The sequence below is a fragment of the Protopterus annectens genome, chromosome 14.part0, assembly GCF_019279795.1.
Source record: "Protopterus annectens isolate FY-2018-M chromosome 14.part0, PAN1.0, whole genome shotgun sequence".
NCBI classification, from domain to species: Eukaryota; Metazoa; Chordata; order Ceratodontiformes; family Protopteridae; genus Protopterus; species Protopterus annectens.
Window position 1 is genome coordinate 864,147,946 of NC_056748.1, and position 15,320 is coordinate 864,163,265.

The 15,320-nt window shown below is 40.8% G+C and overlaps 1 protein-coding gene across 19 annotated transcripts in view; it reads right to left on the bottom strand.

The window, feature by feature from the left end:
• The window catches only part of LOC122789306 (calcium/calmodulin-dependent protein kinase type II subunit gamma), a 2,351,533-nt gene that overhangs the window by 507,137 nt on the left and 1,829,076 nt on the right, over positions 1–15,320 (bottom strand). For all 19 annotated transcript variants that reach the window (XM_044056632.1, XM_044056627.1, XM_044056637.1 and 16 more), the window contains exon 12: positions 779–821. In XM_044056632.1, the coding sequence (XP_043912567.1) occupies positions 779–821 (43 nt within the window). The remainder of the gene's footprint in view (positions 1–778; positions 822–15,320) is intronic.

The window sequence follows — 15,320 nt, forward strand, 5'->3', positions numbered from 1 at the left end:
AACCTTTGATATTAAAAACACTGGAGTTTTTGCTGGGTGCTTCAGTTTCCTCAAACATCACAAAGACATGGCATGGGTTAAAATGGTAATCCTATAGACTGTGTGTGCATGTGCATGTGTTTGTGCTCTGTATAAGTGACCAAATAAGTACCCTGCAACAGACTACCATCCTATCTAGGAAGTCTTCTTGTTCTGCCACGTGGACAGTAATTGATGGGATAAGCTCCTATATTCCCCTTGTGACCCTGGAATGAGCAATGGAGGCACAAGAGAATGAATTAATGTGCTAAAATATAACAATATCATGCAGAATAAATTAGAGATGTGCAAAACAGTACAATGGGCAATCAAAAATAGCAAGTACTTTTAGGTAAAATTTCTGCATGTTAACAAATTGCTGTTTTGTGATTTTCTCCTTTCATCAAGTAGTCCAAATGCATGTTGCACTGCCCTGATTATAGAATAGTAAGATGGGATACGGCATAACAATGGGGGTACATGAATACATTACTGAGGATTGCAGCTGAAAACCAAGCAGAGTACCTCAGACCCAGGCCTAATTTGGCATCACTCCTGAATTTGGTTTTCTGCACATAGCAGAAGGCATTCGTTGTACACACTATGAACAGACACAGCATTTCTCACTCCAAGATCTCCACTGAAACCAGTCTATGTGGGCACAGTATTTGTTGCTTTGCTCCCCATCAGTATAGTGTTGTTTAATGAGTAACCCTAGAGAGATAGAAGAGTATTAGATATTAAAACAAAAACCACATACCTGAAAAGTTCCTTGATACTAGCATTGTAGTGAGGATTGCCCCCTGCAGACAGAGTGAGAGAAATGACAAAGATTAGAACTTCAGTTATAAGCAATTCACAGATATGTTGGTCACACATTATAATGGTGGGGAAAAAACCCAAACTGACTCCTAGCAGATTGCTAAAGCTATAAGCATATTTCTTAAATTCTGACCCATAACAGAAAAAGTACAGTTGTGTACACTTACCATAAATGTAGATGTTCAAGTGTATTCACTGTTGCAGTCCTAACAAATGGGTTATCCAGCTCCCAGTAGCCCTCAGTCGGCCAGAATACCAAAGGTAAGTAAAAATGACGTCGGTCGCCGGTTGTAAAGGACGACAGGGCATCAGATACAAAAGGAGGCAGCCAACATCACTTCCTCAGTCTTTCTTGCCATAACAATCAGAAACCCCCAGAAAAAAGGCTGAGCTAAATGTCAATTTGGAAAATAATATCCAATTCAGCCTGTACCTCAGGAAAAAAAAATAGGAGATGATCAAAAAAGGGGAAAGGAGGGAGGGAAACCAGGACTGCAACAGTGAATACACTAACATCTACATTTATGATAAGTGTACACAACTGTACTATGTTCATCGTGTTTCACTGTTACAGTCCTAACAAATGGGCTGATTACCAAAGCCCAGTGAAAAGGGAGGAGGAACCAACAGAATCAAGGGTCGGAGATAATGCCCTGCAACACAGCAGTGGCAAACCCTGCCCTGGCTCTGGAAAATAGAGGCAAATTATAATGTTTCATGAAAGTGTGAACAGAAGACCATGTGGCAGCTTCCAAAATATTTTTAGTAGGGACACCCCTTAAAAAGGCTGCAGAAGAGGAAGCTGCTCTAGTAGAGTGGGTCCTAACCCCTTGAAGAGGAACCTTGCCATGAAAGGAATAACAAAAGGTGATGCAATGTGCAATCCACTTGGAAATGGTCTGCTTAAAAATAGCCTTGCCCTGAGCTCCAGGGGCAAAACTGACCAATAACTGAGGTGATTTTCGAAGGTTTTTAGTCTTGTCAAGGTAAAACCTGAGCTGTCTGTGCACATCAAGAGAATGCAGGATCCTTTCACCTTTATTTCAAGGATTAGGAAAGAAGGTAGGAAGGTGTATGGACTGGTTAAGAGTCAAGCTAGAAACCACCTTAGGCAAAAAGGAGGGATTGGTTCTCAAGGAGACCCTGTCTGGATAGAAAATAATAAAAGGGTCCACAGCCATCAAAGCCTGCATCTCCAAAACCCTCCTTGCTGAAGTTATAGCCAAGAGGAAGGCAGTCTTCCAAGAGAGAAACTTTAAATCTGCAGTGGCAGCTGGCTCAAAAGGAGGAAGAGTGAGTTTAAGATCCCAGGCTGGAGTACGAGCCCTTCTGGAAGGTTTTAAATTTCAAGCACCTCTGAGAAACATTTTCATCAGGGGATGAGAGAAAATGGGTTTTTCAAGAGAACAATGAGCAAAAATAGCTGAAGAATGGAGCTTGATAGAAGTAAAAGAAAGACCACCCTGAAGAAATTCTGCCAGGTATTCCAAGATCAGAGGAAGACTAGGCTGAGAAGAAGATTCCCCTCTAGCCTGCATCCAATGAGAGAACCTTTCCAATTTGCCAGCATAAGACTTCCTAGTGCTAGGCCTCCTGGCCTCCCTCAGCACGTCAACCACCTGCTGGGAAAGGGAAGAAGATAAGGAAGGAGTCATACTATGAGCCATGCTACCAAATGAAGGGATTGAAGATGAGGATGCAGAATGATTCCCCCTTCCTGAACCAAAAGATCTGGCTTCAGAGGAAGATGCCAAGGAGGAAATTGGGTGAGACTGTGAAGCAGTGAACACCAATGCTGTCTGGGCCAGTCCGGAGCTATGAGATTAGTCCTTGGTCATTCGTCCCTGATCTTTAACAACACTCTGGCTAGAAGAGGAAGAGGAGGGAAGGCGTAAATTGATAGCAACATCCAGGGGAAGGACAGAGCATCCACTCTCCAGGCTCTGCTGTGATGCGGTCTGGTGCAAAAAGAGGTATAAGATAATTGTCCGGGAAAGCGAAAAGATCCACCTGAGGCATGCCCCAACATTGAATGACGCTGTAAAAAACTGCTCTGTTCAGCTGCCACTCGTGAGGATCCAGGGTTCGCCTACTCAACTGGTCTGCCAAAACATTGAGCCTTCCTGGAAGGAACTGAGCTAGGAGATGCAGGTCCAGGGATGCTGCCATGGACCAAAGATACATGCTTTGTCTGCACAGTGGGTAAGAGGGAGTCCCTCCCTGCTTGTTGATGTACCACATGACTGTGGTGTTGTCTGTTCTGACAAGTAAGGTCCCTGGAGAAAGAAGGTGCTTGAAGGCTAGTAAGGCCTGTTGAACTGCAATCAACTCCTTTAGATTTATGTGCAGGTGCATCTGCTGGGCGTTCCATCTGGTCCGCAAATGACTGGCAGCAGATTTTTACGTGCTGAGTTGCCAGCTCTGACGCACAACCTTCAACGAAGGTACGCCCATTCACGCATGTCTCCACACAGAATACGCTCTAGCTGAGAATTGAACAGGACAACGTCGTACTGTGAGGTGACAACGCTACTGCAGCACCACCACCGCAGTTATTAAGGTACCATTGCAATTTCCTCATATGCAATCTTGCATAAGGAGTCATGAGAATACAAGATGCCATGAATCACAGAGCTTACAGGTATTTCCATGCAGGGAGCTGGGACAGGCTTACCAAGTCCTTGAAGTAAACTGAGAGAGTTGTCTACTTCTTCTAAGTGAAATATATCATCTGGGTGGCTGTGTTCAGACACGCTCCCAGCAATGTTATCTCCCTGGATGGTACCATTTTTGATTTTCCCTTGTTGAGAGTGTAACCCAGGGAAGAGAGAAGTCTTTACGAATTCCAGATCCTTTAGTAACTGCTCCTGAGAATTTGCTTGAATCAGACAGTTGTCCAAGTACGGGTAAATCTGAATTTTCTTCTGCTTGCAAAAAGCAATGACTGGGACCAGGCACTTCGTTAAGACTCTGGGAGCAGTAGATAAGCCAAAGGGCAGCGCAGAGAATTGATAATGTTGCTTGCCCACTCTGAAACAAAGATACTGCCTGCAATTTTGCCTGATAGAGATGTGCAGATAAGCCTCTCTGAGATCCAAGGTTACCAGCCAGGAATCCTTTTCTAGCAGTGGTAGCAACTGATGCAGAGTGAGCATTTTGAACTTTGGAATCACTAGAAAAGAGCTCAGAATGGAAAGATCTAGGATAGGATGCCAGGTGCCTTCTTTTTTGGAACTAGGAAAAGCCTGGAATAAAAGCCTTGGCCTATCTGCTGAGCATGAACGGCCTCTATTGCTCCCAGAAGCAACAAAGACAAAATTTGTTTTTTTACTTCTGCCTTTTGGTTTGGAGGAACATCTGGGAATCCCTTGGGAGCTGGAAAGGTGCGGAAAGAAAACTTGTGCCCCAGGGACACCATTCTGAGCACCCATTTGTCGTTTGTGACAGAGGCCCAGACATCTGAAAAAAGGCCAACCTTCCCCCTAAAGGACTCTCCCCAGGCAAGCAAGAACAGGCATTAGTTGTAAAAGGTCACTGAGAGTGTTTTGACTGAGATGCAGGCTTAGAGCTTCCCGCCTTAGAAGTGGAAGCCTGCCACCACCTAGACCTTTGAGGGGTAGCTGTCTGCCCCCTAGAAGATTTGTAACCTCTAGTTCTGGAATGGTTCTGTCTGCTGGTATCAGGAAAGGTCCAACTCTTGGAAGGGTAATTCCTGCTAAAGCAAGGGGGGTGAACTTGCAGAAAATCTTTAACAGTTTGCATGGACTTGGCCTTATCCTCCATCCTCTTAAGCACCTCCTCAGCTTTGCTGCCAAAAAGATTGTCTTTATGCAAAGGTACATCCAAAAGCTTAGCCTTGACAGGTTCTGGAAGAGGCTGTTCTCTGAACCAAGTGTGCCTTCTAACAACAGATCCAGTAGCCATAGCCCTACTGGAGGCCTCAAGGATGTCAAAACCACAATGCAAGGAATGCTTATTGACCAGAGTGGCTGAATTCAACAAATCCTGCATGTCTTTACTCTCTGCCAAAAGAGGTACACTTGCAGTCTTAGACTTAATAGCCTCCGAGGTGTGCTGTTGGTACTTCAGCATATGAAAAAGGCAACTGGGTAGCCCTAATAGCCAGGGTGGCAGAGGTATAAACTTTCTTGCCCCACCTATCAAGGTTCCCAGATTCCCTGTCCAAAGGAACAGGATTCCTGGTAACAGTGGCCTTAACTCCTTTAGGGCCCTTAGAAATAACCTCTGGATCCGCCAACGGGTTCCTGAAAAGAAATAGATGAGAATCCGGGACTCTGTAGTGCCTGTCAGGTTTTCTGGGAGCAGGGGGGGACTGAGTTTGGAGACCAGGAATTTTCCAGAAAAACATCATCAACAACAGGGGGAATAGCCAGAGGCTTATGCTGAGGTAGATCCAAAAACTCCCTAATCCGTTTCTTAGATTGGGGATAATCCTGGCTTTCCCATTTAAAATGTTCCCTAAGGGTATTTAAAGTGTCACCAAAAGAGAAATCCTCAGGAGAGGCCGAAGGAATGGACTCTTCTGCATTTGAATTCTCAAAGGGAGAAAAAGCCTGAGAAAATTCCTCTTCATCAGTAGAAATGCTGGAAGAATCTGATCCTGAACAGGAAAAAAACCTCAGGAGAAACATCTCTACTCCTTTTAGGAGGATGAGGCTGAGAACCCCAAATAAGAATTAACAAATCATTAGCCTTTTTGACCATTTGGGATTGAGGGGAACCAGAAGGAATTGGAGTCTGCCTTTTCACAGGCTTATGAATGGAAGGTTTACCTGCCAGCCTGAAGGACTCGGGAGGCCTGGTAACCGCCGAAGGAACAGCAGGAGTGGAAGAAAGAAGTTTGCTGTCAGAGCGTAAAGCTGAGGCCTCGGACCCTGGATTCAGCTTACCAGTACTGGCCCCAGCAGAAGAGGCGACAGGTTGGAAGACAAACTGGAGGCTGAAGGCCTAAGGGACTCGGACTCATTCAAGGCCTGTGGTTGTACATCTGCGGACTGCAGGAACTGCGAAAGCGTCTCACTGGCTCCCGCCTGACTGGCGACCAACTTAACCTCATCCAAGGACTTAGTTTTCTGAGGCCTGTCACGGTCCTTGTCCTTACATTTTTTCGGAATATCCAAAAACTGAAAACTGGTGGATGCCATACCAACAAACAGGCCAAACTCAGAAATGCTTAGCCAAAATCTTAGCCCGACGATGGATAGTACGTGGATTAAAGGAAGCACAAAGATTACAATTGGGAACGTCATGATCAAGGCCTAAACAGATAATGCAATAGGAATGAAAAACTCTATGGGGAATCTGCTTTCCACAGGTAAGGCAATTAACTTTTTCTGACATTCGTTAAGGCAAGAAAAGAGGATCCCCAATGGGGTACTTAGCTGTAGTAGACTTCAACTCTTTGTAGTCGGAAACCAACAAAGGTAAACTGCCGACCAGCAATCATGCCTGAAATGCTTCTGCTTCAGGCACCACGGCAAGGAAGACTGAGGAAGTGACATCGGCTGCCTCCTTTTGTATCGGATGCCCTGACGGCGGCCGTCATTTTTACTTACCTTTGGTATTCTGGCTGACTGAGGGCTACTGGGAGCTGGATAACCCATTTGTTAGGACTGCAACAGTGGAACACAATGATCATCATAAAAATACCCTTCTACTTTATAAAGTGAGCTCAGTGCATGTTAAAATAGGTTGTGCACCCAAATACCACAACCTCAAACATCCAATATCAATAAATGATAATTTTTCAAGACAAATGCTGTCTGCCACTTTACTTAAATGTAATAATTCAACAAATACAAAATTATGAAGAAAGAACAAACATTACAGAGGACATTGTTCCCAATTCACATCTACAGCACTCCACTGTTTAATTCCAAGGACTTAAACTGCAGCTTCAGCTTAAAAAAGTTAAAATACACATCTCCCAAGCATGCATTCCCCACACAAGACACAAATATAGAAGTGTGAAACCTGAAGACCTGCAAAACACACAAGCATACCTATTCCCTGCACAAGACATAAATCCAGAATGGGAAAAACTGAAGACCTGTAACACAATCGCACGCACACATAAGTGAAACAACACTAAAAGGTTTGACTCTGTGGATTTTAGCATTTTGGTCCAATATTAATGATGCTGTAATACAAAATCGGAACGTATGCTTTAATGTCACAGGTGGACCACGTGTCTCACATTTAATATGATACTCAGCTTTGTCTCAAGCCCCACAGTATACCTGAGGCCATGCCATACCTCTCAACTATCCATAATTTCACAGAATGTCCAGATTTTTGCTTCATATTTTTGGTCAGTCCGTCATAAAATTTGTGTTTTTCTGGCAAATTACTGAGTATTGAAGTCAGTAAATAATGACAGACATTTTGATTGTCAGACTTTATACCCTTCAGAAAATGCATGTTAATGCAAAATCTGTTACACTAACAACTTTTTAACTTTATAAGTGCACTATTTAAATCTATAGTGATTTTGAGCCCCCCCCCCCCCCCAAAAAAAATATTTTACATTGCCACACTGATACCCTATAACAAAAAATGTCATATGATTCTGGCAAGTGCACAGAAAGCATACCTAATATAACACTATTTATTACACAGACCATAACATCAGGAAAGACAAAAGAAAGCCTAACTCTTTAATTTAAGATGTAAAAGTAACCCACTGTATTTCACAACTATATGCAGTCAGGAGAAATCAGCAAGCTGTGCCATCCCTTAATATACAGGTCTTTAAGAAAAACAATATTATGAAAGTAACACAAGCACTGTCGAGCAAGAAAATACAAAGTGCAAAAGACAACACAATGCATTACCTGCCATTACAGCTATTAATAAACCATCACTGTATGTCATAATATTTTCTAGTAGTTTCAGACTTATTTTACTGATGACAAGTTGTTGTATTAATGATTATGCAAGTGCAAAGAATACAGTCATTGAAGTGGCTAAAAATCTGCCAGTTATTACAGACTTTCTTTGTATAAAAGTAAATGCTACACTTGCTCATTAATTTTTCAGGAAACAATGACATAATAATGCTCAGCAAACTAATAATGATAGGAAACCATCTCATACATAATTCCCTTGGCATTCCTTATTGCATTCAAATACAGAATTTTAAAAGCAGGTTCCTGTGAATTACTGAGCATAACCACTCCCAGTTCCTTTTCTTCTTGACTGGTTTCACCTTAGTCAGCTGGCAGGCTGAATCCCACTGTCAAATGGTCTGCATGTCTCTTCACTTGCAGTACAGAGTGAAGTTGTCAGATTTACGATTGACATATGACAAAGATTGCGGCTCGTGCCATGAAAAAAGACTGAAGAAAACAGCAGTCTACGTCACCTTAACTAGAAACGATACCACCAGAATCTTCTACCTAGCCAGCAATTCATTTCAAGATCCACTGGTATATCATTGCTATTATTATTATTATTATTTCTTTTCTTTAACAATGGAAAGGACCATCAGAGGTTCTGAAAGCAAATCTGACTTATTGCTCCTTTAGACCAAATGCCATTTCACCACAAAGTATTCCTATTTCTCTGGGCACCCAACCTTTGAAATAAACAGGTACCAATGAATACATATGTGGGCAGGGGGGCTGGGACTTGGATTGCAGTCTAGTAGGAGAATCTGTGCACAGCATTGTTGCTGGTCATGGGGTTCAACTCCTTTCATCCTTGGCATTCTGAATGCTCTATCCAATGCTTCACTTTTGTCCATAGATGTCGAAGCATGTAATGATGCAAAAACATTTTAGACATCCTCTCTAAACAAACAAAGCATTCAGTTGCACAAAATGTCCTCTTCCAGATATCAGTCTAGTAATGCTTCCTTAATCCTTGCCTTCCCAGACAGGAAGAGTTATGTACTATGCCAGCATGCATTCCAGCATTACCCACTGGCAAATCTTATCAAAATAACAATTATGCGTCTGAACACAGATCACCAACTACATAAACAGATGTCGTAATTTTGAACTAGTGCATACATACAGTAATGATGTCTTCACAGTTTTCTCTCCCTTTGCAAACGACAAAGATTTTATTTAATACATAATGACCCCTTTTTCATAGCTACAGTTCTTCATTTTGAGGAGGAACATATCAAGAGCTTTTTTGTTAACCATTTCATCAACTATTTCTAAGAAAGATTAAAAACCTGTTGGAAACAATGGTCGCAGATTAAGGGGAACGGTTCTCTGTATAGACACAAGACTGATCCCCTTTCTCATGGCAATCTATGAAGTAGCATGGTGTGTGGGTGAGATTCAGAGTGGGGGCTTAACCCCCAAAGAACACTTATTTTTTTACATTCCTGCTTGTGGTTTCTGTCTTGGCTTGTCAGTTTGTGTGGCAGGCTTGCTTGTCAACAGCTAGATCTTGAGAAAGTTGCCCTGCTCTGTGGTGGAAATGTTTAAACCACCGTCAATTACCCAGAGGAATAAAAACTCAAAAAACGAAGAATTTATTGCATAAAAAAGTTTTACACAAAAAGATAAGCACTTTCATCCTTAGATCAACCAGGATTTCATCATAAATAACAATCACTAAAAAACAATGAATTACATAACACATTGGTCACACATCATAAATCAGCTAATAAGATTATTGTAAATGTAGTTACACAATCAAATCACAGCATCCATTAAAAATTATTTTCAAGACATAAAAACAGTTAACGTGAACAAATATAGAAATGAGATAAAAAATAAACATGATATCTGTTTTTACTAAACTGTATTACAAATTAGCTGTTTGTAACTTAAGCAAACTATTTAAGGCAACAGCCTCATTCAACCCAAGAAGCTCACTAGCATTAAGGCTAACTTGCCATAACAAATCACAAAATTCTAATTTACTTTCCCATGGGCCACCTCTCGGATCTATAGGAACTTGTTCTGAAACAAAGAAATAGTATTTTTTGTTAAGATTACAACTAATTTTATGTTTATATAAAGCATTATTCAAATTACTGACACTAATGTCATAATAATGTTCATAAATCCTCTTTTTTTAGCTGATGCTCAGTTTTCCCTAAGTAAAAACAATGGCAATAATCACAATAACACAGAGGACATGAGTCTGACTAACCAGTCAGGTGCTGGAAAAGCTGGACAGGTCGGGGGATTAGGAGTGAGCGAGTGCTAGCACAAGATAACCTCCTCTGGGGGGGGTGGGAATGTGGTCCATTTTGCTGCTTACTCACATGTGAGTGGAAACTTGCAGACGACGAAGTTGCACCTGTTAACCAGAGATATAGGCTTGGCCTACCCAGCCACTGACAGTAGCTTTCATCTGTGTATGTGCTTGCATGCGCGTGTGAGAACTCACATAAACATGCAAGTAAGGCATAGTAGACTCTCATGGTGAGACAGGCATCAGCACATAAAAAAACACACTGACCCTTTTTGCACACTTTGTTCAGTTCATCTAAGGACACAAGCAACCTCCAAACCCCATAACTGCCTAGATAACAGCCCTCTTCAGTTAGCTCTTGTCTCTTTTCCTGGGTCTCCCTGAATGCCAGTGATGTGAAGTGAAAGAACTGCAGAGCAGTAGAAGGGAGGTTGGTGGTCATCAGCCACATTGAAAAAAAACAAAGAAAAAAAAAACACTCACAGAGGTTTGTGATTGGCAATTAGGCTCTCAACAAAACAGTCCAGACCCATTTTTACAGCACGAACACTCTTCCCCACCAGTTCTTTGTCTCCTTGACAGAGACCAATAATAGTAGCTAAAGACTACAAACAAGGCAAGAGATAGAGGAACCCAAGACATAGTACAGTTGTGTACACTTACCATAAATGTAGATGTTCAAGTGTATTCACTGTTGCAGTCATTACATTTGGGTAATCTGCTGGCAGGTTGCCCTCAGTCAGCCTGAATAACAAAGTCTTGGGTCCTGCGTCGGTTGCTGTCTCCTCTTCCATGACGTCAGGTCGTCAGGGGTATAAAACATGCAGCCGACGCCATTGTAATCAGTTTTTCTTGCCCCAGATGTCAGGTGCCCCCCAAATGGCACAAACAATATATCCCCAACTAAAAGCAAATACACCAAAAAGGCTTTTGAGCACAGTAAAGGAAAGAAGAGGTATAATAAAAGAGAAAAAGGGGGCTGGGGGGTGGGTAACCAGTACTGCAACAGTGAATACACTCGAACATCTACATTTATGGTAAGTGTACACAACTGTACTATGTTCATCATGTTTCACTGTTGCAGTCATTACATTTGGGTAGAATCCCAAAGCTATGGTTGGGAGGATGGAATTATACAGCATTAGGAGCAGCTATAAGGCCCTACAGGACAGCAGTGGAAAAGCCTGCTCTGGATTTAGAAAACAGAGGTAAATGGTAATGTTTGGTGAACGTATGAACTGAGCTCCAAGTAGCAGCTTCTAGAATGTCTCTCGTAGGAACCCCTCTGAGAAAAGCTGCAGAAGTAGATGCAGCCATGGTGTAATGGCATCTGATCCCCTTGGGGACAGGTTTACCATGGTGCATGTAGCAGAAACAAATACACAATGGCTTATCCATTTTGAAATAGTCTGCTTTGAAATAGCCTTTCCCTCTGCCCCTGCAGCAAATGTCACCAGTAGTTGCTCAGACATTTAGAGATTTTGTCCTCTTTAAGTAGAATCTTAGTTGTCTGTGTACATCCAATGAATGCAGAATCCGCTCCCCCTTGTTCTGCGGATTTTGGGAAAAAGTTGGCAGATGAATGGTCTGATTAAGAGCCACACTGGATACCACCTTAGGCATAAAGGATGGATTGATCCCGAGGGCCACCCTGTCCGGATAAAAGATAATGAAAGGCTCCACTGCCATGAGAGCCTGTAGTTCTGAAATCCTTCCAGCTGAAGTGACTGTTAAAAGAAAAGCTGTCTTCCAAGAGAGAAATTTTATGTCTGCAGTAGCAGCTGGTTCAAATGGAGGTAGGGTGAGTTTTTCCAGCACAAAATTGAGGTCCCATGCAGGAGTTGGTGCACTTCTGGGAGGTCTCAAATTTATGGCCCCTCTGAGGTACTGCTTTAGCAGGGGATGAGAAAAGAGAGGAGGCTCTATGTTGTAATGAGCCAAAATGGCAGAGGCATGGATTTTTATAGAAGAAAAAGATAGGCCCTTGTGAAGCATCTCAGTTAAATATTGCAGAATCTGAGGAACATTGGGCATTGCTGTGTTTATTCCTTGTGCTTGGTTCCAGGCACAGAATCGTTTCCATTTATCAGCATAAGATTTTCTAGTACTAGGCTTTCTAGCCTCCAAAATGACATCCATCACAGGTTTACTGAGAGATGTGACTGGTGAAATTAGTTGATTAGCCATGCTGCAAGATTCAGAGTTTGGAGCTGAGTGTGCAGAATTTGATAGTTCTGCTGAGACAGTAAATGAGGTGTCTGAGGCAGGTGACATATTGTGTAGAAGCAGGTACCAGTGTTGGCGAGGCCCGTCTGGAGCAATCAGAATGATTTTCGGTTTTTCCTGTCTGACTTTTAGTAAAACCTTGGAGAGCAGAGGCAGAGGGGGGAAAGCATAGACTAATAGGTTTTTCCAGCTGAAGGATAGAGCGTCCACTTTCCAAGCTTTTTTGTGATGAATTCTTGTGCAGAATTTGTCCAACTAATATGAATTAAAATTAATGTGTCAAATATATCATCTTTTAGCAAATTTATACCTCCCTTTGTTAACCAACGTGTTATACAGTTTGGTTCTATGATTGAATATGGGGAAGGGAATATTTGTGAAAATGTATTATTAAGAAAAAATGAAATATCTTATAATTTGACTTTGAAAGAATGGCAGGCATTAAAAAATCTGGGAAATTGGAATGATATAATAATTAAACCCTCGGACAAGGGGAATAAAATAGTTATTATGAATATAATACAATATTATGAAATGTGTATGGAACATCTAGACAATGCTGAAGTATATGAAAAATGTGAACAATATAAATATGAACAAGCAGTAGTGGAGTTTGAGAAGATGTTAGACAGAAGTGTAAGATTGGGCTATTTCACTGAGAAAGAGGTTAGAGATAAGTTATTTAACCGAAACAGTGAGATAGCTATTTTTTTCTGTCTGCCAAAGATACATAAAAGTATGGTTAAACCACCTGGTAGACCTATTATTTCTGCTTGTAAATATTTTTTACATAACATTGGTTTAGTGATCCATGAAATATTAATGCCATTTGTACTTAAATCCCCGGTTTACATTAGGAATAGTGTTGAATTTTTAAGGAAGATATCCCCTATAGTGTGGAAACCTGAAAATTATTGGTTGGTAATTGATGTTAAAAGTTTGTATACATCCATTAAGCACGAGAATGGTTTGGCGGCTATTTCATTTCATATGGGAGACCTGCCCTTTTCTAGCTTTGTGAAAAAAAATAATTATTTTTATTTTAATGATATTTTGTATAGACAGAAACAAGGTACTGCAATGGGGGCAGCATTTGCCCCTATGTATGCAAACCTTTTTATGTCTTATTTTGAAAAAAAGTTTTTATTTAATTTGAATTTTATGAAAAAGTATGTTAATTTTTATTTTCGTTTTATAGATGATTTGATTTTTGTGTGTGAAGGTGGGCAGGATGAGGTGGATAACTTTATATCAGACATGCATAAAAATCCTTTTGGTCTTTCTTTTGATGGATTGCAGAAAGGTAATAAAGTAATTTATTTGGACCTCATATTGGAAGGCAAGGAAGGGGGTGCAATTATTTCTAACATCCATAGAAAATTTGATGATGGTAATCAATATTTACATGCCACAAGTTGCCATCCACTGCATGTTTTAAAAGCTTTATCCTATGGAGAGTTAGTACGTGTTTCTAGGCTATGTAGTGATAAGAAACAGTTGGAAAATGAGATGAATCAAACGACCAGGATGTTTTTGCGGAGGGGTTATGATTCGGAAATTATGAGACAGGCTTTGAATAGAATTCGAGGTGAATTGGAGAATTGCGGGGAAGTACATAGATTTGGTAAGATAGGAAAACCCCGCACAGTGAGCCCTGAACAACATGGAATGGACAATAATGCAATATATTATGTATCTGTGTACAACATTAAGAGTGATGAATTAAGGGCTTTGATAGAATATTATTGGAAATATTTATTAGAAGATAGATCTTTGGCTAATGTATTGGCTAATAAACCCTTGTTTTTGTATGAAAGGGGGAGGAATATAAAAGATATGGTAGTACATGGTAGATTTTGTATGCCAAAAATGAATGTTCCAAGGATATTCTTAAATAAGGGAACTTTGTGTTGTAGGAGATGTAATGTGTGTACACATATTAGAAATACTTTTACTGATATAAATGGGGTGAAGTTTGTACCTAAAGGTACTTACTCATGTAGAAGCAAGGGAGTAGTTTATGCATTAAGATGTCCATGTCCTTTTTATTATATAGGGGAGACTAAACGTGAATTTCGCATCAGATTCATGGAGCACATGAGGGATATGAATAATAGGAAGGAAGACAAGGTAGTAGCTTCTCATTTTAATAGGGTGCATAATGGAGATGCAACTCTGTTAGAAGGCACAGTTTTAGAAATTGTAGAAAATTTAGGAGGTAATGTGAATGTATTGAAACAGAAATTGTTATACAAAGAAAGTATTTATATTTTAAAATACAAAACTTTAATGCCCAATGGTTTGAACAATGAATTGAATTGGAAAAGTCTACTTTAAGGAACAAACATGTTTAAATTATTGGGTGTGTTTTAGTTAATTGATTGTAGTATAAAAATGTATGTGTTTTGTTGGATTTGTTATTCCTTGAAGGTGGAAACACAGAGGCGCTAGAATGTGAATAAAATAAGTGGATTTATTCATTGCTTCACTTTATTACTTTGGAATTTATCAGCGACATCCAGTTGTTGGGTCAGAGTTGTTTCAATTTGGGAAGAAGAGGAGTGTTTGTCTACTTTATGGTGGAGTGATGGCATCTGACCCTAATGTGGATTTACCTCGTGTATTCCGTGAGGAACTGGCTTTTTTGCTTGGGGAAACAGCGGTGTGAATATACCAACAGGCTCCCAAAGGACTATGGAACACTATTTGAATAATTCACCATCAGTAATGGGAGCAACCGCTGATAATCGACAAGCCGGACCAGGTACGAATCCTATGTATGAGGTATTTGAGAGAGAAAGAGCTAAAAGAGTATCAGACCCCTTTAATTCGGTGGGGCAGATGCTTAATGTGATACATTCAGAGATGAGAGAGCTGTGTGATAAGTATGAGAGATTGCTTGAGAAGGAAACAAGAACTTTCTTTAACATTTTGGGGTTACAAAGATATATGGAATTGGACATTACCCCTAGGGGACTTAGATTTGTGAAAAATCCAAGTACTCCCTTTGATCTGAATTGTCCCATTGAGAAGCAATTTAAAGAACGTTGGTTGAAGGCTTCACATAGGTGTGT